The 27,775-nt window shown below is 38.1% G+C and overlaps 2 protein-coding genes across 3 annotated transcripts in view; one reads left to right on the top strand and one right to left on the bottom strand.

Moving 5' to 3' along the window:
• Positions 1 to 26,246, top strand: part of LOC122574784 — a 53,954-nt gene extending 27,708 nt beyond the window's left edge. Inside the window, exons 2-3 of the mRNA XM_043742786.1 lie at positions 13,722 to 13,921; positions 16,387 to 26,246. Coding sequence (XP_043598721.1) covers positions 13,722 to 13,921; positions 16,387 to 17,940 — 1,754 coding nt within the window. The 3' untranslated portion in view covers positions 17,941 to 26,246. The remainder of the gene's footprint in view (positions 1 to 13,721; positions 13,922 to 16,386) is intronic.
• Positions 1 to 27,775, bottom strand: part of LOC122574788 (general transcriptional corepressor trfA) — a 133,079-nt gene that overhangs the window by 94,579 nt on the left and 10,725 nt on the right. The window lies entirely within an intron of this gene.

A 27,775-nucleotide genomic window follows, 5' to 3' on the forward strand; every position in this document is an offset into this window, starting at 1 on the left:
TTGTGTTTGCATAATTCAAATCTCAAGAGATTGAATTTAAGCATCCATAAAGCGTAAAAGTTATTTCAGATAACAGAATAAAGATACAGAGGAGAATTATGTTATAGAATTTAACATAATTTAACATTTTTCTGTTAACGTATAAAACAGTCGATAATTGCTTGGCATTATTAGAATTATTGTAAAATTTTATTTGAATAAAAATGGCATTTCTGAATGCTATATATTTCTTCCTGAAACATTTTTCGAGATACACCGAAGAACAATTCCTACGAGCAAATAAAAGTTATTGGATAGTTTAAATGGCGAAGTAAAAGAGGAACGCGCTTTTTAACGCCAGATGTCCGGCGTTTTAACGATTTTTCGACGACAGATACTGTAAAAATTACGGCAAAATTCGCGCCAGCTGTTCCTCGAGAGATCCTGCCCGGCGCGTGAGCTCGCCAGGACCTTTGTGCCATTGTTTCGCCGGGCATAATGCACTCGAATTGTGCACCGGAGGAAGGAAGGAAGGAAGAGAGGGAAAATAAAAAGAAGAGAAAGAAAAGACCGAATCGGCTCGGTCACACGATCGATCGGGAGGAAAAGAAAAGCCCTCTTGACTCTCGGGGCAAAAGAGAGGGCTTCGAGAGTGCTCTAGTCGCGTATACGCGCGTACTCGTGCGAGTCGGGAAAGTTGAATCTGAAAGAAAAAGCGTAGGAACGTTTGACAGATGTGGTCTCGCCGCAAGATGTGCTCGTTTTCAGCCAATATCGTGTCAACCAAATCAGAGTACCAACAAAACCGCGTCCTATAAACAATCAAACTCCGCCATTAATTTTCTCCAAACATTCCCATTACGAATCATAATTTGAACATTTACCGTGGAAAACTTTTAGGTATATGTTGTATACGTTATAAGAAACATATTGAAATTTCATTAGCATTGTAGCGAAACACGACTGGCATCAGAAACCAATTTCAGATCGCATCATACAGTTTGATAGAATTTAATTAATTAATTTCACCACATGTATACTTAATCTTCTCGTTAAATGTAGTTAAAACTTCATGATCATTCTCTGAATCGCTTCTCATTTTCAACTAGTATACGTATATACATATGTATATACATATATACATATATACGGTTTTCTTCTGGTCTTCAAGCTTAGAAACTGAAACATTAAGGTCAAAATACAAAAAGTTCGAACATTTGTAGCTTGAACGTCGACGGCTTTCAAAACATCAGTCTGTCAATTCTTATTTTAACAACAACACTGTCCTCAACCGTTTCACGAAATTTCTCGGCAGGAAACAAAAAGAATCATCAAGAATGAACCAACCAAATGACGATCGAATAGAAAAATGGTAGCGTCTGTTGAAAATCCTACAGGACAATTCTTCCGCGACCCTTCCAAATGGATCTTGATAATTTCTTGGGTAAACAGAACCATTGTCCTGTACAGTGTATCTTTTATCGATGAATGGGGATGCTGGATGATCCTTTTGTCATCGGAGATCGTCGATCATTTCTCTATTCGTAGTGAAGATAAATCATCCCGGGGCAATCGTATCTTTCTCCCTGCTCGTGTGATTCTAACGAATTTTCCAATTGAATCTGAACGCTTGCTAATGTGATATCATAGCAAGTCATCGTAGCTCGATTTGTTAAATAGCTGTTAAATAATTGTCACAAAGCAGATTTTTCTACGAAACCTGTTTAAGTGTAAAAAAATACGCGATTCTTTATCAGACTTCTTTATATATATTTTTTCAGTCTAAAGCTTAAGTACATCATAATTTATCATTGTCAAGCAGCTACACAACAATGAAACTCGATAACAACGAACTGTATAAGCGAATTGTAGACGCGATACAACAACCGATATAAAAATTGTAATCAAAGTAAAAATTCCGATTCGTCATAACTATTATTCAGAATAAAGATTGTGTATAATGATTTTGAAAATCGAGATCGATATCATAACTGTCTTTAACTCCTAAAAATTATGCATCATGCAAAAATAGATAACTATTTAATACAGGAAAATAAGCTCCAATGACATTGATTTTAATGTATGCTATAGAGGATAGTAGTCATTGGCACTAACTTCCCTATACCGAATAAGTACCAAAAAATTAAATAAAAAGCCGTATTTTGTTTAAAAAAAAAGACAGCATTTTATACAGGAAGTCCGTGGCAATACTTTTGTTCATCGGCGTATATCAAGGGATGAGGTTCATCGATCATGGTGGCAAAACCACCTTCCTTTTTGCCTAGTGGAAATTTGTTCCGGAGAAAAGAACATTCGAATCGATTTCCTTTCTCCTCTTTCTACCGTTTCCCCTCCTCTGAAGACACGTTATTCGTGTTGCCAGTTCCTTTCTTCTCGCCACGTCATTTTCTTCAACTACATACCATGACGTTTCTGAATCCCCGACACGTTCCCCATTGCAGAAGGGTAAGTGAATGTTTACTGTGAGTCATCGTCTATTCACGGCCCTCCTTTCTTCGTTACCGATAAAAATCCGCGGTATAAATAGATAAGAGCAATTAATCGCGAATCGAGCCGCGTCAGCGCCGCGCAAACGTTCGACTTCCAAGTATGTAATGAGACTCTGCAAAGGGTCGAGATGAAGAGCCAGAGATGATGAGCCAGAGATGAGGAATCTTCGCTGTACAGAATTTGCTAAACCTAAGTAACTCATAGTTGGGAAGATCGTAACTCGAGATATAATACATCTATATTTTGTTAGATATATAATACAAAAATGACTCATAAGATCACTTGACCTCGACGTCTTCTGTTTGCACAGCCACGTGACATTATATCGATCACAAAATCATAACTCTGAAGCGATAGAAGAAATAAAATGATGAAAGATGAATAAAAATTTCATTATGCAAACTTAAATCGTTTTAAGTGGTTCATCGCTGTATGGTGTATATGATTTTTGTAGTATGGGGTGTTTTAAAAGCGTGTTAACGTTATTTCTATTTTTCTGAATTGAACTATATTCTAGTACATTAATTTTAAAATCATAATTTTCTGGCGTAAGTAACTTAATACCTTTTAATTTATTTGGTTTATAAAAAAGTTCAATTCAAGAAAGTGAATGAGATCACGGCAGTTTCGATCAACGACAAGAATTCGTGCAGCCTATTTTTACAATTATGTGAAAACGCGACTTCACAATACTATATATAACCAATCAAACGCTGCGTTCCTTTTAATCAGCTTCTGATCTCTGCAGGGTTATTCGTCGCGACGCAATTATCCACGCTCCCGGAACACGATCCTCCAATTCCCTGTTCTGCGTTCGCGTCCTTTGATCTTGCGCATCATTTTTTCCCCGGCGCACTTTGTTCGAGACGCGATTCGTGGGCGTTGCGGGGCGATAGCGCAAAAAGAAAAAGAGAAGATCAAGAAGAGGAGGAAGAAAGGCCGGGAGTGTGCGCGAGAGTAACGGATACGCGAAGACAGAAGAAGCATTCATGGAACGACGACACGTGTTTCCTCGCGAGTCCCCTAGCAAGAACACCATCCACGAGAGCGAATCGTCTCGAGCAGCGCGAAACTTGGGTAATTGAACGCGAAATTTCCTTGTAAACGAACCGAGAAACGAACAGCCTCGTGGGAAAGTCGCCTTTTCCTTGGGAACTTTTTCTCCTCTTGGCTTTTCCTCTCCTGAATCGAATAAATCTTTCCTCTGTTGATCGGCGATTGTACTTCAAAATTATCGTCTTGTTTGAAATTCATTTGAGATTACGACAATAATAGTAATTTATCGATACGAACGAGATGGATGTTTTGCTACAAAAAGTGTGGAACAACAACAGCAAAAGATAACAACGAAAAGGAAATAAGAAGAAAAAACAAACAAGGAGAAATATAAAATAGACAAGATGATTGATAAAAGACAGGAGTGGAAAATACTGATTCGTGAGGCAGTTCTCATAGCTACGTACAACGATAGGAGGAATTATGTTGTAACGAATGTACATAGTCTGTGCTATAGTAAGAATCTCGTAAATATTTCTCCCTTGTATTTCTAATAAAACTACTACAGAGAAATCTAGAGAATCTTCCGATAGGAACTTTTAAGATTAAAAAACTTAGGATGAACCGTAATAATCAAACGCAAAATTGATATCAGCGTCGTCCTCTTCCTGTAGATTCCAAGTATTCCAATTACTGTCTCTGTTCTCAAACTTGAACAACAAGAACTCTACGAAGAATTCTTGTTTAGATCTCCACCAAGTCTGATAGCTTCTACAACGTCTTCTTGTCGATTGTCACTCTCGATTGTTCCTCTTCTTCATTGTCGAAGCTAACAATAGCCTTTGTCACTCGTCGGACAATCCTCGGTTGTTTATCGCATAATTTTCCGGTTGGAAAACGCTCGATCGATGGACCGACCGAAAAAATAATAATCAAGCGCGAAGTAAGGGAAATTCAGAGGAAATGTTGTTCTCTTTACGTAGATTGTCGCTAAAAGTTCAACCGTACGTAATTTCTGTAAAATATCACATATTCGATCAAAGTAATCTTCGTATCATTCGATGCACTTTCTCGGCGATTATCTAACGTCTTTCAGAAGAACTGTCAGTTCATTTCTGTCTCTTCATTCACGGATTCTTTCAAAATAATGTATACATTAAAAAATTGTCTACGTGTGATCTTCCACAAATGCTAAATTTTCATTTCCCATAATTTTTACGTTAGTCTCGCCGAATTTATATACATAAGAAAGTCAGATGAATGTTTTAATTATCCGTGATGATCGATATTTTCATTATGAATCTTTTTGAAGCGTTCAATACACACCTTTTATAACGAATTTCTCTTTTAGTAGTTTTCTTCTTCTTTAATAAATCTCTTCTTTTCAGTTATCAGTGTGGTTGATAATAGACGGCATGGCGAAGTTTAATGAGTGATATTGTCAAATTTAATCTTCAGAAAAACATCTTTCCCATACGTACAAACTTAATCTCGACGATGCAAAATGTCTCACGGAAGGAAGTACAGAAAGAAGGATTAAAGATCGTTAAATGTGCGAGGTAAGGGGACGAAAAGCTAGTTAACAAATGATTCGCCTCGAAGACGATCGTCGTGTTTTCCATGCGAAGATTGATGAGCAGAAGGAAGGGTACAGATCGGCTATTTTGCTTCCGTGCCCTTTCTACGCATATTTTAATCCTCGAATCGCTAGTTTTTCCACTTCGGTATAAAAAGCTCAATGTCGGATTAGGATCAAACAGAACGTGCCTTGAAATAATTAATGAACCTCTTTCCGCTTATTCGATCAGGGAATAATGAATACTTAAATGCATCTTTCACAGAGGAATATATTAACATACTTGTTATGTTGTATAAAGTGTTCGATTTTTAAAGATTCGTACTTCACTGAATTCTAACTTGGGAAGTATACGTTTATATATTTATAAGTGTTAAAAAATCCGAACTTTATGCGAAGGAGAAAATTCTCAGCTCTGAGACGATATTCAATGGTGCTTCTATAAATACAAAAGTATTTATAGAAAGAAAAAATAGTTTTAAAGAGTTGATGTAATAACATGTTACAAGTAGACGTTTATTCATTTATGGGAAATTTAAATGTATCAAAATTTATAAGATGCACATAATGTATACACACGGAAGTAAAGAACTGTTATAATATTTAGAGAGAGTAAGACAAATCTCGATTTAAGCTCTGCTTCTTTAGTGGTATTCACGAAAACCTGATTTTGTATAACATCCGCGATATAGTTATAATCTATGCAACATTTTAATCGATGAAGCACCTTCTTTTCTTGTATGTATTTTCTGCCCCGGATTGTGAACATATTAAAACACTTCTCTTACCAATTATCCTACTATACTACATATACTACAGGCAAGTAAAGCCATCACAAAATATCTAAAGATTCATTTCTGCGTAACATCAGGAACATCTAAAATTTTATTTATCCTTACATATTACGCGCATTGCAACTTAATATCTGAACATTCTGAACGTTCAAACTGCAACAAGGTCACGCCCGATAGCTGTTTATTTCCAAACACAATACCCGATCGTTGAGGGAATGGCTCGCGGCGTGACCCACGAAAAATCGTGGAAAACTGGGAAAGGAAAGACGCGTCTTGAAAAGAGCCCCCTTACAGAGAATTCTTCCAAACGAAGGGACGAAGGAAGCTTCGTGTCCCCCCTGAAGTCTCTTCACGACTTTCTCCAGCAGGCGTTCTTGCCACCCATTGTGCAGGGATTGTGAAAAGTCAAAACTAACCGTTAGCTAGCGACTCGTACGGTTCGTAGACTTTTAAATCGGCGGGTTTCACATGGGCAGAAAGAACTGGATGGAAAAGGTGGTCCTAATAGAGTATGGAAAAAGGCTGAGAATTCATTAGGAGAGTTGCTAGACGTTAATGTAAAGGGTTTAGAACGCGTGGTTAGTCCTGAATCTCTCATCGTTGTAGAGGAACCGCTCGGTGCAAACATAGTCCCGCGAAAAAAAGAACGGTCCCTCGTAAGCGTACCTAACGGGTTCGTCGCGTAATTACTACTAACGAACCGTTTGTTTCGCTCGACGAGACACACGGTGACTCACAGGTGTGCTTTTAGTATCGAGGTACCCGGCGCCAAAGCGCACCGAGATTACATAATAGCCGACGTAACGATTCGCGAACGTTGCACCGAGATATTCCGTTGCGCACCGAAACAAAGATCTTCGGTAGTTGCTCGTTAACGATTACAATAATTAATAATAATCTAATATTCGACGATATTAAAGCCTTCTTCGCGGAGAGTAGAAGCTATGGAGGTAAATGATTTGAAGTGTTTTTTATCGTGTACCTGCTATTGTTGTACCGTGGATTTTTACGCATTTATGGGAAATTTAAACATGCGAAATGTAGAGATGTATATAACGAAATATCCAGAGTATTTTATAATGAGAAATAATTAATTTTATAGTAACTGACTAGAAAATATTATATAACGACCTGCATAAAGAGTTACGTTAAAGGGGGAAGATTGTACTTTCTTATTCTCGAATTGAATTCTTTCGAAGCTGGGTGGAGAGGTATAAGACGATCTCTTTGAATTAAAAATTTTAGCAAAGTCAAATTTAAATCATTCTGTTTGGTTCGTTTTACTGTACAAATGGTGTTATATCACCATATTATATTGCGATTAGACAGACTGGAAACTTATTTGATTCATTCTGCGTTAAATGGTATTACCAAAATATTGCTAAATTATATTGCGAAGGAACGTAAACGGAATGTCAATGGAAATCGATGTCGTTTTCTGATTTTGACCAGCAAAACCTTAATGACCGGTTCTCATTAACGGTATGCAGCAATAGTCGGAACTGATGTTCGCTGATGCATTTCAGTTCGAGGGACCAATTACTATGACAGTGTTTTTAGAGAGGGTAGACTATGACGGTTACGAAAGTCTTATTAATAGCGGTTCGTATAACAGCAGGATAATCGGTGAAGCAATGCACCGTGTTTTGAGGCAGTGCTTGTGAGAAAATGAAGATAAATACCGACCCAATTCGATCGTATTAATCATGGGAAAACGTTAAGTTTCGTAACGAGAATGATGAAGAGGAAGGTATGCCCGAAGAGAAACAGTAGCGCTGGTTCATGAACTAGCTGGATTATACTGTCACGGTTAACTCTGTGCACCAGAAAGTAACAGCACGCAATAACGGTGACCGTTTTTATTATAACTTGCTTGTTTTATCTTCCGTACGACTCGCATGACGACTGTCAATGCATATGGTTCCCACCTCCGCTTCCTGGTTCCTAGCGGAGCTTCCGGTCTCGTGACAGCCCGTCCTGGTCCACCGCTCGTTCCGTCCCAACATTACAGCTTCGCCACTTTCACGTCGCATTTCACCTCCGAGTGATGCAGACTTCCTTCCTCGTGAACTACCGGTTTGTGGTCGCGCTCAAATCACCGAAAGAAGTCCGAGAAATACAGCTTTGACTCGCTCGTTAACGCTTATCGACGACGCGACATTGGCGCCACGTGACTGTTAACTAGTAGCAATAATAATATAAGACGTGGAAGATTGCGCGGTATAATTAGACAGAAGGTTATTTTATTATGTAATACGTGCAAAGATAAGTTGGAAATGTGGAACAGAGTTTTGTCAATGGAGCTTTGTTTCTAAGCCAGTCGAGTTTGAAAACCTGTCAACGTGAACACGTGGACTTTGCAACTTTTTGACCGAATATACGACTGGACGACTGGTTAATTGATGTACCCGTGAATGTAAGTTAAACATATAGGATAAATTTGTTGTTTAGGGTTTTATTTTTTAGGAAAGTACGTTTGAACTTGCTTAGTTAAGAATTGGCGCGATATCGATAAATTTTCGAGTACAATTTTCTAGGCTTCAAACGAATGTATTTTATTATAGATTTTCAATTTATTTTTGGGCGAAAAATAACCTTCTGCAGATTATACGTACGTTCTTGAATTATCTATTCATCTTTTTTTACCTTTCTAATAATTCAAGTTATTCTATGAACACGATAGAAATCATACTTTATTCGCTCTTGACGTGAAAGTTACGTTCGAAACTAATCAAACGCTATAGTGTTCAGAAAGATCCTCGTTACCTAACTTTAAAATCCCGAACTATAATATTCCAGAAATATTATTTATATTTAGACTCGATTCAATTGCCAATGCTAATTTAATACAAGGGACACCACGTGGATTCATTGAAAAATAAGAAAAAAAGAAAAACGTGAGGAAAACCGAGGGCGTTCATGCCGGCGATTCATCAACGAATAAATAATTCATGGCGTTTGCGGGGACAGGACCATGGCGGTAAAAACGTCTGGGGCCCTGTTTAACCAGGATGACGTTCCGGGACTGACAGGAGGCAGATGAGCGTGAAGGTACAAGGTGAAAAATGGAGGACTGTTAAACAGGATTTTCGATGTTGACCGAAGCAACGGAAAACGAGGATGGTACTTCCTAAGGGAAGCACGGAAGCTTCGTTTCTTTGATCTTCGTGAGACCGACGGACTCCGTTCGACTGTCGAAGTGACACTTTTCTTATTTCTTCTATCGTATAGAAGTCGAGAATTAGGTCTCGACTTAAGGTCTCTATCAAATTATCGTAGCTCGAGTTTAGGCGATTCGATATCTGATACAACATTATCAAATCCTATATAGCTAACAATTATAAATACTATGCACAGTTAATTACGTAATGAATAATTACATAATTCAATAATTTCAATAAATTCAATAATTTGTAAAATAATTTCAAATTGGAAAATTCTGTGACAAAAATTCCTAATATAACGAATTACAATATCTTTAACTTCATTTTCTTCTGCAAGTCACAAATATCAAAAGTGATCGAAAATTTTCGAAGGACACTGTATTCCAAGAAAAAGATCGACTTTCTAAAATTACGGATGCAAACTCAAAGATCAAAGGCATACCTCCCACAACTGTGCTTCGAAAAGAATAAGTTAACGGCATCGATTTTTGAAAGAGTCACCCGGTATACGTGACAGTCATGCGTTATCCTAGGATCTGAGGAAATAAACGGTTTCCTGAGTGAAACGTGCCACTGTGGTGTGGGCCAGCCACGAGGGACAGATAAAACATACGTCGAGGCACGTTTAAGCCTCTTCCACGCAAAGAACCAACCAACGCAATGCTTCAGCATTTCCGTATGTTCATAAATATTCATACATCTTTGTATTAAGTGTTCGTGAATGGAAAAAGGGACTGTCCTTGAACAAATGTCATAAGGGAAGAATATCCAACTTCATACACCTCTCTCCTTATCGAATCGAAGAATCATATTTGTCATATCGAAGATCTGTTACCGTTCAATTTTGGTTGATTATGCGATACGTGAACGACGGTGTTTGATCTTGATTGGACCTTCAGCTCACTGAAATAAGGCAAGAAGAGTTGCTGGTTTGTATACACTCTCGTCGAAGAGCTTTTGGATCGACAGGATGCGGGTCTATAGAAGGTTTGCCTTATTTATGAGCCATTCACAACTGCCTAGCGTATATACTAGTTCTCAAATTTAATGGACCGTGAGAGAAAGAGAGAGGATGCTGACTCTCTAGGATTCTTTAATTCGAAACATGTTTTCTGCCCTCGAAATACTACCATTTGAACAGAAAGATATATCATACATACATATCGATCGTAGACATTTACATAGATTCTTTAAATTTGGTGCATTACAGAGAAGATTGCTTTAGTTGTATTTTTCCATTAAATTTTGTATTAATTTAACGCAATAATAATTGAACGATTTTAAAAGTCAATAATCAATTTCATGTTATCAAAACCCATCTTTTTGTGAGTTTTAAGATAAAATATACGTTTTTGCATCATATTGAACATTTTAAAAACGATGTTGCGATATTAAATCGAAATGAAAGTTTCTTTTCCCGATAAAACGGATACATAAAATGTAAGAAGTGTATACAGACATTTGTGGCTGACTGTATACACAATTTCTTGGTTCAAAAGGTTTCATAAATGAATCTCTTCGGGCAGAAAACACGATTCGCCGATTTCCCGCCTCAAACAGATGTTTCTTCGCTTTTGAGCTACCAATAAAAAGAAACACTCTGGCTATAATTTTCTGTTTGCAAGATGGACGCCTAAAAACCAAAGTCAACGATGATTCACACGTTTCGTAATTCCGTTCCTGGAAAATCACACGTAGTCCGTAATTGTATCCGACAAATAGACTGACCTTGAAAGCAGCGTGTGATTCACCGTTGCAGAAATGTTTCGGACCAAGCGATTCGGAACCGTGCTTCAGCTAGAGCGAGATTAGAAAATTCGTTCCAGAAACGGCAGCGTAGCTCGGAGCTGCTTTCATTTTCCATTTTCATGCGAGCGAAACTCCGTTGGCTTAGTTTTCCATCGACGTTTAGTAGTGGAGAATACGATCGATCATGGCGACACTTTCGCGATAATGACGCGCTCAATCTCTCGTGGAATAGGACCAAAAACGGTCGAGGATTTGCTATACACGAGACGCTACAGCGTCCTGATAGGTAGACCTGTCACTTCGTAATAATTTACAGACATCATGCAGTAATTTGTGCCAGTGTAATTTATGCGGACGCCGCGTGCAGTTTTCCATAGTCGTTGGAGCGAGAAGAACAACCACAGAACTTGCGTTACGATTTTTAATTCGCACTTTATCGATGTAATACCGAGTGACGGGAAAATACTGCAATTGAAAGTTTTGACGTAACTTTTGTGTGAAAGATGTTGAATTTTATTAAATATTTCGAAATGAACAACTTGAACAGTTGAATGATAATTCTACTCGAACTGAACAACTAAAGTTAACGACTGAGTAAAAAATAATTTCCTATCGTTTCAAACTGCTCCGAATTCTAAAAAAAGACATCAATTTAATATCCAGGCGTAATATTATCTCTTGAAAGCTATCTATTAGATTAATTTATCGTGGATACAATGTTACCCCAGTACGATATTTTTATTCTAGAAATCAATAAATCCAATACTCTATTATTACCCAATATTAAATGAAAAGCAAAAAGGTGATTGTTTGCGAAGGTTATAAATAACATTGTGGCAATTCTATTAGGAGACGACAATATTCAAACAAAAATGGCATGGAGTGAAATTTCACCCCTGATAGCTTCTGTCGAAGGCTAAGCAAGGTATAAATATCCATCGATGTAGAGTTTAAAAGAAGGTAGAAATCCATCACATTTATACTTATTCCACTCACGAAATTCACAAAGGGTGAAATTTCACCCATCGTAGCTTAAAGGACGCACAAGACATAAATAGCCATCAGACCAATCACAACCTCCGCAGAATTTAAAATAGAAAAATACTCAACAATGACTTTTATCTCATTCACGATGTGAAATTTTAGAACTTTATAGATTTGTACAATTTCATAAACGATATATACTATAATATTTATAAATCTATATCTTCTACATTCGCAGAATTCCACAAATACTCTTCTGTTAGCAAGGTGATCCACTTACACCACTCTCGAAGCTATATTCCCGACGTAATTTATTAAATTGTGCAGCTCTATACCCTGTAAGGTAAAAAGAATTAAAAATGTTTTGTGTCATCATGGGTGTTTCCCCGACGTTTCTATCTTTAGCAGTGGCAATCGATGCGAATATGGAAATGATCGCGGGCTATTCGGTGACCATCAGCTGGTTTCCGTGGAAACCAGGTGGGGGCGTGTGTCGTAGGTCGTCGAGCGTAGGCTGGTCGTCGAATCCATCCGCGTGGACGTACACCAAGCGGTCAGGAATGCAGGTGAAGGATTTCCACGTAGTTTCTCTGCGCCAATTTACTTCCTTATTGGGCTGAAAAATGTCTGGAATCCTGTCCATCGCGTCCTTCCCGATATTTTACTCGTGAACGTCCTTCGCTCGTGATAAGGAATTCCTCATGGAAGGTTAATGGATGTACTTAGCCGGTGACTCGTTTTCCAACCACTTTGTGCACCTTCTCGTGTTACTCTGCGCCGAGTGTTCAATATAATAGGCGAGATAATACAATCGAACTTCGACAACTCGAAAATTTCTATAGGACAACAATTTTGTGAAAACTCTCTACAAATCGAAATACGTTTAAACGTTATCTTGAATCATCTGTCGTGTTTAGATACATTATTTTAGCTCTGTGTCTTATTTTAACTCGGATGCATACAAGAAGCTTAAGTTTACTTTAATAAACATCAAATCAATATAACTTGTGACTCAGATTCGCAATCAAACTTTGATCACCGTTACATCCTCAAAGTGGTAGAAATATGGATATCTACATGTCTTACAATGAAAAATTATATATTAACCTACACCTACTATAACATATTCATGTAAGAGGAAACACGAGTATGTGTTATAATCTATCATAATAACTAGCAGCAATAGAAAGAGTTTGATTCGATCAATCTAGACGCCGAATAAAGAAGAAATGTTAAAAAATTGCTTTAAAAAGCATCGCAAAATAATTCAAGCATATTTAGATTAATTGTTTCTCTAACAATCTGGACCAATTATCATTTTCTGTATAAAACCAGCGAATACCTCAATACCTATAAACAGAGCTGTATACACATACGTGTATGTAGAAGGTTCCCTAGTGGCGTCGCGTCGTAAAATTGGAAGACGTCGACGACAAGGGTGTAGCAGGAATCCCGGCATCTATTTCTATCTTATGGCTGAAATAGTCATTATGGTCGACGAAACGTGGGTGTGTTTAGGTACTGTTTCCGACGGTAATTGGCCGGGGAAAGGGGAGATGAACCGTAAAGAGAGAAAGCACCTAGGGTGCCTGGCGATACGTATAGACCATCCTCACTCCTACGTCGTTCAATTGAATGACGTCAATCTTTTGATTACCTAAGCTTACGCGATTCATCCGCCCGCGTTCGGGCGGAGAAAAAGCTCGAAACATATTATTAAATTGAAGTCGTAGTCAACGGACGAGTCAAAGGGAATGTCAACTGAACGCACTGACAACTTTCAGTTACGGATAAATTATGCACGGTCGACAGGGTACTTTTAATTAGATATGATTGGGACGAAAGGCCACCGCATATATCCGCAAGTACTGCATGAACAATCAGTACAATTCGAATCACTTTGGGCTGTGGCACTGATTGATCCGTATTAAGAGACTAATTTTCTTTTTTCTCTCTCGTTTGTTCCAGGCGAACTGTACGTGGAGGACCTAGGTGAGAGGCGGATCGTATCCATCAGAATGGGATGGCTTTGGGTCGAGGGTACTCCCAGGCTCCCGTTGAGGGCATTGAACCTACGACAAGCAGCACCCAGCCTATGTCAACCACACGCACTGGCTCTTGGGTTCACACTCAGCAACTCGCAGGGCCACACTCTCGCCACTTTTTGGGTAACTTCTCAGTTTTTTATTGGCTACTGAATTTAGAGACAGAGAAATTATTTTTTGATATCAATCTTAACGATCTTTAACCTTCGTAGGGTATTAGAAGGTTTAAGACATGGCAGGGGAAAGTTAGTTTATGTCCATGTTGAACTTCAATGGCATTCTCATAGAAACCTGAATCAGTATTTAATTTGTTCACTTACAGTCACTGAATATTACTCATTAAAATTATTCTTTTATTTAAAAACAAATTGTTAGCTTTGTACAAAAATTCTATTTTTGGGAAAGCTTATGTTTTACGAACGCTGGACGTCCTAGGTTAAAGATATTTATCAGCAAACATGTTGGCGATCAGTTCAAACCACTGTAGGTACAGTATAAAATGTATTTAAATATGTCATACATATTTAATTATAATTAAAGTAGAAATGACAAAATGAGATAGATACACGTAATTATATCTTATGGTTATACCTATCTCAATAAAAGTACACATTAATATCAGAATAAGAATGTGATATTGGTCATTTTGATTAGTTTGACAGCTTCAACGTTAAAAATCGGAGGCTTGACTCTCTTTTGACGTTAGATGTTAAATGATTCGAATCAGTGTTTCAAGATTTCGACCTTTTTGTCGGTATGTAATTCGAGGCATAACAGTATCAGGAACCTGGACGTGAAAGAAAGAAGTGGACAGGCGAGATAGAATAATTCGCCGCAACACGCAATGTAATTACATGTAAATGGCTTTTATCCGCGGCACGATCCGTTTCCTCGCCCGCAAACACTTTCTCGTCTTGGTCAAAGCTCCTGTTTTGCTAAACGCCGCAATTTCTAATTACGCTCTGCCAACGTCTGCAGCTCGATTTCTATCTAGTTATACAATCCTACCATCTATCTCGACTCTTAGTTTATCAAAAGTTTCGATTCATTTGAGTTTCTGCGCTAATTATCTGTATCCAGCAGTGTATTTTCTTTGACTTTGGTTGAAATTCGAATTCAAATGGCTGAAAATGTATTTGGACACTTGTAATATATTTTATGAATATATTATACATGTGTTATAGGCAGCATTTTGAAATTTCATTAACGCTGTTAGAGGAAATGTTCATGTATATTTCCAGATTGCTTCTACTGTTAATGAAATGCCAAAAAATTTAGTTATAATACATTATAATCATAATTCATATGAGTCTTCCATTGTAAGTATCCAAATACCTTCATGAGTCACTGCAGACGAACCTCTCAGAAACTAAATTAATCAACTCTTCTTGTAAATTTGCCAATTTATTATCCAGATACATGATTAATGTGCAATTGTATAAATGTCATTTATTTCTTAAGAACTGAACATTAATCGTGTAGCTATGTAATGAAATTGAGAAATTCATAAAAAATTGAGTTTATCAAGGTTTTGAAAGGAACCAATGGAAAATTCGTAAAGGTCGATTGATAAGATAAGGAAGAGACGCGAAGGTCGCGAGCAGGTGACGTAACTCGTATCCGTACGGGGTGCGGAAGGTAATAAGGTCAGTAGGCAAGGTCAAAATCCGCCGGAGCGATCACGACGATAAGCGGACGCGTGGGAGATCCGCGCGCCACTCTCCCATGACCCGGCATTGTCAAGGAGTCCCACCATCCTCCTTTCCTGGCAAACGAGTTCCTTCGCCTCGTTACCTTACTGACTCAAAGGACGTTCGCGCGGTCATCCAGCGGCGTCTCGCTCGAAGCAACAAAGCCTGAGTCGCCATTCACAGATCTTAATAATAGCCTGTAATTGAGTTTACAATCGGCTAACAGACTCCTAACGTCGGTTTCCTTGAATATTTCAAGAATAATTACATAGTAGCGAGGGTTCTCTAAGACCCATTAAACGAATGACATAGGACGTGGCTAGAATTTCGATCGCTACATTAGAATGAGAAACATGAACTATGAACGAGGAAAAGGGAAAGATTCGTCAACTGAACACCATTCGTTAACATCAGTAAAACGACTCAAATGCATAAATATCCCTCTCACATTTTATAATACCATGTAGAAAACATCAAAGGTATAATCTATAATATTCAATGAATGCAACATCAAAAGTGAACTCTTTATATGAAGTATTGAAAGTATACTTTTTATAGCATTCGATGTATAAAGCAAATCTTTATTTAGGTTCTATCTCTTTAAATATATGGACAAAAATATGAATTTGCACAAACATCCGCAGACTAATAATTAATACATACATTACACAATATTTACACAAGATATATTGAACATATTCTTCGAATCCTATTGGAAAAATAACAAATAATTTCACTTCAGATTTTCACTGGAATTCGAATTACATTCGAGACATCTGGATAGAAATTACATTGACCCATATATAAGTCAGAAAATCTATGTATCTAGTATTGAAGAAGACATCTAAGAAGTATATCCAATATTTGTTAAGACAAAACTACTTTTCTGTTTTACAGGCGGATTCAGAGCCCGTGTACTGGTCCTGGGTGAGAGCAATCGCAGCAGAATTGGTCAGACAAACACCATTTCGAGCACAACGCTGTCTAAACTTCCTGGAGATTCTGACCATCTGTCCAAGGGGACCCGTTCCATTACCCGACAGTCCCACAGAATCCAGAAGACGTTCCAGAAGCGAGTTACGCTGTTGGACCAGTGACTCTCCCACAGAGAAAGAGCCTAGAACAACAACGACGATCTTAGAAGAATCCAGACGACGAGCGAGAAGCGAGTTACGTGGTTGGTCCAGTAGTAACTCCAGCGACGAAGATCTGTTAGGCGACTTTCGAAGTATTCCAACGATAATAACAAAGGACCAGCCGATGACCAGGACCTGGGGCTGCAGCGAAAGCAGCGAGGGAAGTGACGACAGTCTTCCTTGGAGCGGCGTGTGTCGTTCCAGCGTGGATTCCGTGGACTCAGCAGTGTCTATTCCTGAACCAGATACCAGAGAACAAAGGATCCAAAGGTATAAAGAAGCCAGAAGACGAGAGAACGAAGCTAGAAGTAGAAGAGTGTTAGAAGAAGATGCTAGGAGACGAAAAGACAGAGCTGAAGAGAACAACAACGATATACTAAAAACTTATGGTTCGAAATCGAGGAGTAGGTTCTACTCTGGCAACGACAATGACAGCTATTGTCTAACATCCATAAAGAAGGACAACGATAGCGGCTATGAAACTTCTAGACTAAAAAACGAGAAGAACATCATTATCAGATTACCTCCTGTGAAGCCTAACGAGTCTTCCTTAGTCAGATTCGAAGACGATCATCGGAATGAGGATGATAAGAGGAACAATAACAGTCCCAGAAATGGTAACGCGAGTCCTGGTATACTTAGAATGGATATGAATGAGAGAAGAAGTCGTGCAAGAGAGAGGAGGAGTATCAGAGAGAAGAGCCAATTGCTTCAAACACAGCAGTTTACTAATACAACTGTAGAGACTCTTCAGGAACGCAAGGAACGATTGGCCCAATTATCCTCGAGGATTCCAGTGCCTCGACAATTGTCGCAGAATTCGAAACTCGCGGAGAATTACAATTCGACGGCCCTGCCTAGGTCGTCGACCTCTCTGTCGGTTCTGACCGAGCCACCTTGCGAGGAGGACGTGGCCAGACTCTTGGAACGGTGTCAAAGGGTAGACCATTACGTGCCAGTACGAGAGAAGCTGACTCTGTTCGAATCTCTGTCTAGGCTAGGCGGTCGACTGGCTAGAAGCACCGAAGATCTCGGTCGAACGTCTTCGAAACCGAGTCCCAGAGGGAAACAACGTGCCCGGTCGCTTCACGATCTCAACAGAGGGGCCAGGGCCGTTCCCGTCAGGGAAATGTGTCGATTCTTCGAGGGAGACGTTGAACAGGATCAGAATCAGAAGACTCCTCTTGCCAAAACGAGGTTCAGTGACCCTGTGACACCTACTAGGAGTACTACGTGGAAGGATGCTGCGAGTTCCAAAGGCAACGACACGCCTCACATAAGATCTTCCACGAGAAAGAAACATTATTTAAAGTAATGGTTGTGTTCGAGGTTCATCTTTGCAAGTCCTAGATCCTCCTGCACAATAACTTACTAACTGATAATATTAACGACTTGACAAATTGCAAATTGTTTTGCTTATACACTTTTTCTTTACAATCTTCCTTTGCAATATCACGTGAAATGATCAGATGACTTGTGGATTCGTAAAATCTAATTTTCTTTCTTAGCGAACACGTTGCTGTTACATATGTAACTTACGAAGCTCCACTAATAATATTAGTTCAATTGTGTTAGGGGATGGTGTCTTCGAGTTTTCGGTGTCTGAGGCTCTGATGTGTCTCTGCTGAGAAATTCTATGTTCGAAAGCAGGCCTTTCAGAGGAACATACTCTGTCCCAGATTTGAGTGATTAGAGTCACAGAGAAAAGCGCCAGATCTGATACTTCGATTTCCGATTCCGTAGATTTACTGGTATTATAGACCGAATCGTGAAGTTAGAAAGGATCGATATCGATCAGTTTAGACGCGAATCCGCTCGCTTGACTGCGATGGATCGTCACACTCGTGTCGAGAGAAAGTCGCTGCCTGGAGCAGCTGGTTTTTTTGCTCTCCAGGATTTGAACTGTGCTCGATTCGAGGTTCCGATCAGACGTTTCCACGCGACACGAGCATCGACGATGCCTGGCAAAGTACAGGAAGAAATACAAGGTTTTTGCGAGCGCGGTTTTGTCAATTTTTCTTATTTATTGTATTTTCGTTCTGTTTTTTGTACGAGATTCCCCGGAGCCTAGCGTAGTCCACGAACGTGATTCGACGTCACGGATAAAGAGCGCATCGAATCGAAAGATGAGGAGGAAGAGAAAAAGAGAGGGAATAGGAGAAACCGGTAATTTCCATTCACCAAGCGATTCTCGCGCACGAAACACCTGCCGAATGCAAGTCGAAGGCGGTCTTCGATTTCTCGATTAACCGACCAAGACTCGTGGAATCGTTAATATCCGGAGATACGAGAGTTACGAATGAGAGACTGAACCATCCTGAAAAGTTCTACGTAATTTCGTTGAATCGAATGAGAGTTAAGTTCTTAAGAGTTCTTACGAAAAGTTGCAATTATTAAGTTGTATAAATAGATTAACGAAGTTTTTGAAACCGTAAACAGTTAGGGCTCCTTTAATTTTGTACATAAAGTGATTGTATTCAGGTTGTTTAAAAAATTCGTAAAATCGAAATTTAAGAATGATTGGAAAATGACACATTTGTATAGAACTAGAATTTTGTTGAATAATCAATGCGTTGTTTCTTTTTGTAATAATATTCTGCTATTAGATTATTTTCTCAGAGAATTTTTCAACAACCAGTTGTTTCAAATGGTGTTTGAAAGATTCCAAAGAATAAATGATAAATGTAAATGATTCAAATGTAATCGAACGTATTAAGTGGAATTATTGATGTTCAATTAAAATTACTAATTTGTTTTATCATTTATTATTTATTCTATTATCTCACAAAAATTTCTACCAAATGATCATCTTGCAATCATGAAAAGGCTACGAACGTTTCAAACAACCCGATATTTCCTTCCACGCGTACCTGAACGAATAAAATTCGCATTTAATTCACCCGTCGTTTGATCAGCGATGGCTGTTGTAAATAATTTATTTAGTTAAAAATCGGAAGCCGGGAGAACGTAGCCAGCTATTGGTCGGATCTCGAACATCCGTTTCAACGAGTGGCGCGTGAACTAATATCGACTTCCGTTTGCTCTTCCAGTCGGGACGAACATTTCCATTCCTGTTTCTCTTCTGCTCTCCTTCTCTCTTTCTCGTTCTTCTTTTTCTCTTTGAGTTCAACTAGGTCATGCGAACGGCCCCTGAACCGTGTATCTCGTGACTCTTTTCTTTTGTTCCGCAAAAAAATAATCGCATTAGGAACCAGACGGAAAAAATAGAAGAAGAACGACTTTTAACGATGACGAGATTTTTTTTCTCGAGGCGATTTCCTTCGTTTGCAACCTATCGATTATCGGTAGCCACGAGATATAGAATTATCATCGAGAAATAGCGCTAACTATATAACGAAGTGCCAAAAAAGAAAAAGTGTTATGTTGCTTTTGTCGAGAAGAAATATGGAAATGTATAGAAAAATATAAATAATTAAATATGTATATACTTGTTAATTTTAGGATTACAGAGATCGATATAATTTTTCTGTTTCGTGTCTCGGTTATTTCAGATCGCAGAAAAGTTACATTGTAATTACCTTTTATGCAATCTGCAAAGCGATTATTTATTACATGTGTATAAAATATATATATATTTAGATATAGTTATATTGAGTTGGTTCTGTGAGAATCGATCGACTGATGTTGGATACGTTTCGACGATAGTTTTATACAGTAAATTAATTCTTCGAAAGGTCGAATCCATTTATTTTTCGTATCTTCGTATACGCGTATCACATAGGAAGCCGTATGTACGATTGTGTGACAATGTACGATAATTCGAAAAATTAGTGTGCTTTGTGTAGAAACTTGTAAGCTGATGGAAGTATAATGGAAATATGTGTACGACGATTAACAGCGGGAAGATTAATTTAAACGACAGTGAATTGATCGAGCCTTGGTGAACTTTTGTATAACAAATCTTTGGTTAATCACCTAGTAAATTTGTCGAATCGCTCATTAAAAAACGCAACTTCCAAAAACACTTTCCAAAGAGCAAAATAAAATATTATAAAATAAATAACAATTATAGGACAATTATAACAAAATAATACGAAACAACTGGATAGTTTGTAGTAAAATTTGTAAGATATAAATTGAATAACATATGGCCAGTCTTGTCACCATCAAGTACCTCCACTTTTTAGAAAAAAGTCTTAGAAGGATAAAACTGTGTCAACAATGAAAACATTTTATAAAATGAACAATAAATAGTTATGATAATATGTCATATTTCGTGGATAAGGTAAATGATATTAAATATTCCAGCCAAAGTTCGATATCGCCTTGTTGAGAAACGAAACATTTGTAATTAATTGCTTTCTTTTCCCAATCAGAGGCAACATTTGTTCGAATTAAACATTTCGATACTTGAGAGAAATTGAAGATAAATAAAAATTGTTCCCTAATCCTACCAAACGCAATAAAGAATATATTTATTAACAAAAAGGCTACAAACTTTCCGAACAATCTAATACGTATAATAAAAACGAATGAAAAGTTCGAGAACATATAACGAATGTATAAATAGGATATTTATATTCAGTAATTGCTAACATGAAAAATTACATTTCTATGTCTTTCCATAATACAGAATTTAAAGAGATATTTTTTGTACTTAAAACGATTTTCAAAGTTTTATTTTACTTTTAATTATCGAACGATCATTACAAAATAAATTTAATCAATAATAAAGATGTTCTCTATTTATACACTCGCAATGTGCACCGAGGAAATAGTTAACCTGCAGTAAAACAACCTCCAGCAAGGCTCGATCGTTTTCGCGTCAGCAAGCCGACGACCGTGTTCAGGGTGTGTCCTGGCATCCCTCTGTGCCCGGATGTCTTATCTCCTTATTCTTTCGCTCGCGAATAATGGCCGCGCATGCACGTCGAGAGGAAACACGTGCAGAGCTTGTCTGTAAAAATGTAGCAATTGAACGCGGTAGGGCGAACGTGAGAAGTCATCCGGGCAGTGAAGGGGTTGTTGCCGGAAAAAAGTGGAAAAACTCGGAGCGGACGTTGTTCCGCGGAAACACACTGGCAGCCTGTAAAACCGGTCGATCGCCAAAGAGTCCTCTAGTCCCTGGTCGGAGAAATCCGAAAAGGCTGTATACATGTATCCCCTATACGGGGCTGCGTAACAGAAACCCCCATAAAAAAAAAAAGAGATCATCCCTGCAATACATACGATCCTATAGTGGCTGAAGTATTCGTTGTCCTAAATAATGATAACAATAAATATTATAATAGAAGAACAGACACAACTCTGGCGGATTTGTATGTTACGTTTGTTGTAATAAAAAAGGACGAATAATGGCCGTTACATAAAAGTGATTGTCGTTAGAAAGTGGACGGGGAGAAGGCCTTGGCACTTCTCGTACACTCCATAGCTTATACTTTTATACTTCGTTCTATTCCCCCATCAACTGCTCTCGTGTTCTTTTACACGCTCTTCTTTTACGAACACCCACGCGATTTTCCTTCTTTCCACCTGGGTCCGCGACCAGCCACGCGCTCCGCTAATTAGCGCGTGTTTTCGTAAGATCGCGAGCGAAGATTAGCAGGTCTCTTGAGGTGAACTTTAGAAAAGGAGAGGAGGCTTGTGCAACCATCGACACTGTGAAATTATTGTATCTCTAGCGCGCTCCTCTATTACAATAGGAAAGTGGAAAATTCCGAGAACCGCCTGAGGAAGGAAGATAGAAATCGTGAATTACTCTTGATGGAATATAATAAAGTCACAATTAAAACATTAAGTGGATATATTGATCGATTTAGCCGCAGCTAGATCCTTACGTGTTTCCTACACGCGTAGACTTATTTTCATAGAATTTTTATGTACTGCTGTTTACAATTTCATGGCGCACCAAAAATCATGGTGCAAAAGGATAGGCACATCCTGCTATTTCATTAATTTCCATCCTGTTATTTCAATGAAAATTTAAAATTATTTTGTCAATAGCACATATATATTTTCGATAATTGCAAAAACAAATTATCCGAATCCTGTCATTTTAATAAGTTTGATGGTACTCCACTTGCAGCTGTGAAACGAAGAAAACTAATTCTGAATTGTCATTCTACGTTCCTGGCGAGGTTCAAGCTCTTTATCTACCTTTAGATTTTTTCAAATTTTTGTTTCTACGATCAGAACTAGTCGTATACTCTGAAATCTGATCAATTTGAAGGTTCGACGATGACCTCGCCATATCTCCTCTAGCAAGAGTAGAAGTTTAAGATTGAAAAAGGACGGTCGTCGATGAAACAGAGTTAATTTGCAGGCTCGAAGGCCAGAAAGTTTTTGCAAGGATCGCAGACTGTCCTCCATGCCGGTACTCTTTAATTCTCGTTTATTTGGCCTGCTGGTGAACTCGTTCTTGCGTTTACAGGACCGCCCACTTTACGTTCCCCATGTAATTTTCATTCCACGCACTCGCACACGCGCTCCCGGGAAAAATAGAATATTCCATAGGGAGGAATCGACCGGCAGATAATTTATTTGCTAGCTTTAATGAAGTCAAATGTTGCGATAAATTTAACGATGTCGTTAGCCGAGCACCTGAACACAGCCTCCTGGAAAAAGAGTACACGACTCTGCGTCTGATAATCTAAACTCTGCCATCAAACTCTACCACTAACACAAATAAAAAAAAAAGAAAAAAAGAAGAGAAAAGAATGTAGGATACAAGTAAGAAACAAGGATACTAGAGTATCATACAGTCGTCACGAAGATCACGACGCTTATCATAATTTACATTTTTCCTCGTTGGATCGCGAGCAACTCGATGCATATGCATACACGTTCGAGAGACACACCTGCGCTCAATGCAATTTGTCTCCTTGATAAGGTGCTCGTGTTCACTTTGTTAATCACTGCCGCGCGATCACGACACGTTCTATCCACCTTTTTCGATTACCATTTTCTTTTTTGGTGTTCTATCAGTTCATCAAATGGCTATCACCTACGCGACATCAGTCGGAGTTGAAGTGAAAAATCGAAGGAAAGCACGTTAAACGGGTTCGTTGACCATTTACCGGGTTTCGTGCTAGCGTGAAGAATTTTTTCACGGGCACGAAATTTTTTTTCACGGCGATCGAACGAGCAGGTGTCCCGAGTGTGGTAAAAACAGCCGACGTAAACTAATGCCTGGTCGTCCATTACAGAGTAGAGAAGGCTCGTGTGTCCTGTCGGTTTCACGTTGGGCGTAGAAGAAACGCGCGTAATCGAGTGACTGACTGGCCTTGATAGTTGCCGGTGTTGGCCACATGAACCGATTCAAAGCGAAACAGGTACATTCTCGATCTCCTGATCTATCGATCGATGGCTAGCTTTTCGAATATACCTAGACTCCTACCGCGTCGCTATTTACTCTCCAGTTATCTGATCACCAGTGAAACGAAAGCAACTACAGTGGCTTGACAAAGTGTCTGAACACTTCTAAAAACTTTTGATGACTATGCCATGGATGTTATATAAAATATTTTGCATAGTACACGACATGATTACGATCGAGCCTATCAGAAGCTACTCAACTTTCTACTAATTTCTTTATTTCATTACATAAGAATATGATTAATGTTCAGTCCTCAAGAAACAAATAACTTACATCATATCAATCATTGCAAGAAGATGGCATAAATAATACATTACAATAATAATAAATTCCAAAGTAAATTAAAAAAAAAAATGGCAGTTTTATAACATCGTTGCTATTCTGTATCTTTCTATTCATGAAGTTGATCAGTGTGGTTTCAGAGCGGCTCAATTATCATGATATATTCATAAAATGTACCTATTCGTGTAATATATTCATGAGATACATTCATAAAATATATACATATAATATATTCATAAAAGGTTTCCATAAACGTTCAGATACGTTCAGATACATGAGCCACTTGAACATTGAAAACGTTCGTTTCTAGCATGAATACAATATTTCGTCCCGATGACACTGTCTTCGAAAGTCGAGAAATTAGTATCTTCTCCGGCGGAACTTTGCTTCAAGAAAAAGAAGATTTAACTTGTTTTTAACGAGCGTCATTAATAACTCGTGATAGGAAGAAGTCAGGTTTCGATAGTAGTTGTTCGTTAGAAAGAATCGTAATAGTATTCGCAGTCATTAGAAGGAATTAAGATGCTGTTGGCTTTCTAATCACGGATAGGAATGGAAATCGAAAGCATGCTCGCTGAAGACTGGCCTCGAAGTATTATAATGCTATCAGTGCAACGATTCGCTTACGATGCACTTGTCGCATGCAATTCGACAAGCACAACAGTCTCTTTAACCTGCACTTAGTCCCCATCTACAGTTCGTAAAATGTTTAAAAAGTAATACGAAGACCGATACCTATCAATGGGCGTGACATTAAACTTTGCATCTCAGGTTTTGAAATACTGACTTGGAAAAAAATTAGTTGTATTTTACATCTCCTGCGATTTACTACGCCGAAGAACTTAATCAACCAATCGAATGACAAAGACTACCATCGCAATCGCAGCCAATCAGCTCGTATTATTTGCTATATAATTAATAATTGTATTACGTATAGTAATGCGATATTATAATATAGTAATTATATATAAAATAATGACGATTACTCGGGTCTCACCGCGTGGAGGTTGCTGCGAGTGGAGACCCTCCCTATCCACGATTCCATCCACCCTTCCTTTTACGAAAACATTGACTAATGTTGCATTAAAAAGTTTAAGGAAATTTTTCTTTTGATGTGCGTTTGCAAAACATTCAAACCTCTGATCGTTGTACAAAAGGAACATCAAAAGAAACATTTAAAAGACTGACACGAACAGCTAAATCTGGCAGTAAAAGATATAAAACTTAAATACTATTAGTACTACTACTACTACTATTACTAAATAGTACTTTACTTATGCATGTATTTAACAAACAATTAATCGCAAGCACTGAAAGCATTGAAAGCAACTTGAAGGCATTGCAAGCAACTTGAAAGCATCCTATTTGCTAATTTCAAGAAAACCCCTACTTAATTGATAATCCAATTTAATCTGCCTAGTAAAAAGCCAAAGTTCTCATGAGTTCTAACTACACGAATATTTTAATATAATAAAGGGACTGGGAGAAGGGGTATTTTATGAAATGATTCCTTCAAAGTGTGTCGTATATTTGTATCTTGAAATACTTCGTTCCTGTAGACATTTCTGAAACAAACTTGAATTTAAATTGATTAAAATAAAATAAAAAATTTTGTATAAACTCTGACTATGAGGGTCTAAACGGGTCTTTATATGTAGAAACCTTCCTACCACGAACCTAGAGATCTCTTTAAACCCTACTCATCAGAAATCTAAAGGTCCTTTTATTTATCCTAACTATCAGATTTCTCAACTGTTTTTCTACGAGTTCTGACTTGAAAAATTTCAAAGTCTATTTACAGGCATCCCATATAAAAGAAACCTATCTAGACAAAAATTTAAATGCAATAAAGGGAAGGAATGGGAAATTGTTTGGAGTATTGTGTGGGATACATGATATAATTGTACTTCAGTCGATCTCACGATGAATCCTGAAACAGACACAAACCACAAAAAAGTTATTTCAATTTTATGAGATATATGTAATTAAACTACCAATGATTAAACATTTCTTCTTATTTGTTTCTTCTCTTTTAATAACTATTATCCGTATTTTATTAATAAAAAAAATCGTGATTTGCCCAATGTAGTGGAAATCCTAGTGCAACCATTTAGGAGGTTGCTGATGAACAATCACATTCGTACAACTCTTGTAGCTGTATAGCGTGATTCAGGATCAGTCTTCGACAAATGCAGTCGAAGGGTTTTGGGTATTTTGTAAACGCAACTCTACTTAACAAAACGCGATCATTCATTATCGCAACGCTAACTCTTAAAGTGAATTCAGTGAAAATTACTATTTACTATATGAAAAACTACTTCACATATTCTGATATTGCAACTGACGATACTATAAAATTAATTAAAAACTAATATTTTTATAATCTAATTTTAAACAATAGAAAAGGATAAATTCTGATACGTATAATTCTCTAAGAAGTTCTAAAAGTTCATAATAAAAATTGCAAAAGACAATCACGTAATTCGCAACTCTAAAGCAGACGCGATTATCATTTTATCGCAACTCTAAGAAAAACCGCGATTTACCCAATGTGACGATGGACCGACATATCCATCGGCCAAAAAAAAAAAAGATCTACTGCTACTACTACTACAAATACTAAAAGCGAGCATAGTGACAAAGTAGTAACGAGAATGACTTTTCATGCTCTGGATGATCCAGAGGATGGAGAGCCATTGGTAGTTGCCCTCTTGAACGGCAGTTTGCCAGGCCTCTTCGGCTCATAGCCTCTTCTTACTTCGGGCGCAATGCCCGCTGAAACTTAAATCTAGGCTCAAGTCTTTCTAATCGCAAAATAAAAAATAACTTATAAAGATATAAAATAAAAAGATAAATCGCGGATGCTATTCCCAGTGCACATGGACGACCAACGATCATAACGACCACTGTCCGTTCGCATGTGCAAGCTCGAGCAGTAAACGTTCGTTTCGGAACCCACTCGCGACCACGACCGCGATATTCGAAAAATCGATAGGCAAGGCTCAAGACAAATAGTATGCTCCATTCGTGATGCTAGCTTCACCGTCAATTTTTCAAATCAAATTTCCTGAAACAGGTTGGACACGCGAAAACGCGCCTACCCGACGAAAGACTGTGCCAACCTGCCCGGCCCTACCTACTTATAGTTAACACTCGTACCAGAAAATATGCTACCTATCCTACCCGGAAACCTCTATTTAAAACTGAAAAGATGGCAAAACAAGCACACCAACACATTCACTCCACGATTCTCACACATAACCCGGGCGCAAAGGCCTACACTAGAGAGACGTCCCGGGACGCCTCCGACACCCGAGTTTGGCATACAACTTTCACACTCTAAAGTACGTACCATTTTCCTGAAATCGACTGACGATGACTAGCGACCATTGCGTAAAAATATTCTGTATATTTCAACTTTAATTATCCAAATATATTTAAATTTCAATTTTAGTTAAATACACATAATCGTATATAATCATGTATATATATATATATCATACAAAGAAATAATTTGACTAGAGTAGATCGC

This window comes from Bombus pyrosoma, linkage group LG14 (assembly GCF_014825855.1).
Source record: "Bombus pyrosoma isolate SC7728 linkage group LG14, ASM1482585v1, whole genome shotgun sequence".
NCBI lineage: Eukaryota > Metazoa > Arthropoda > Insecta > Hymenoptera > Apidae > Bombus > Bombus pyrosoma.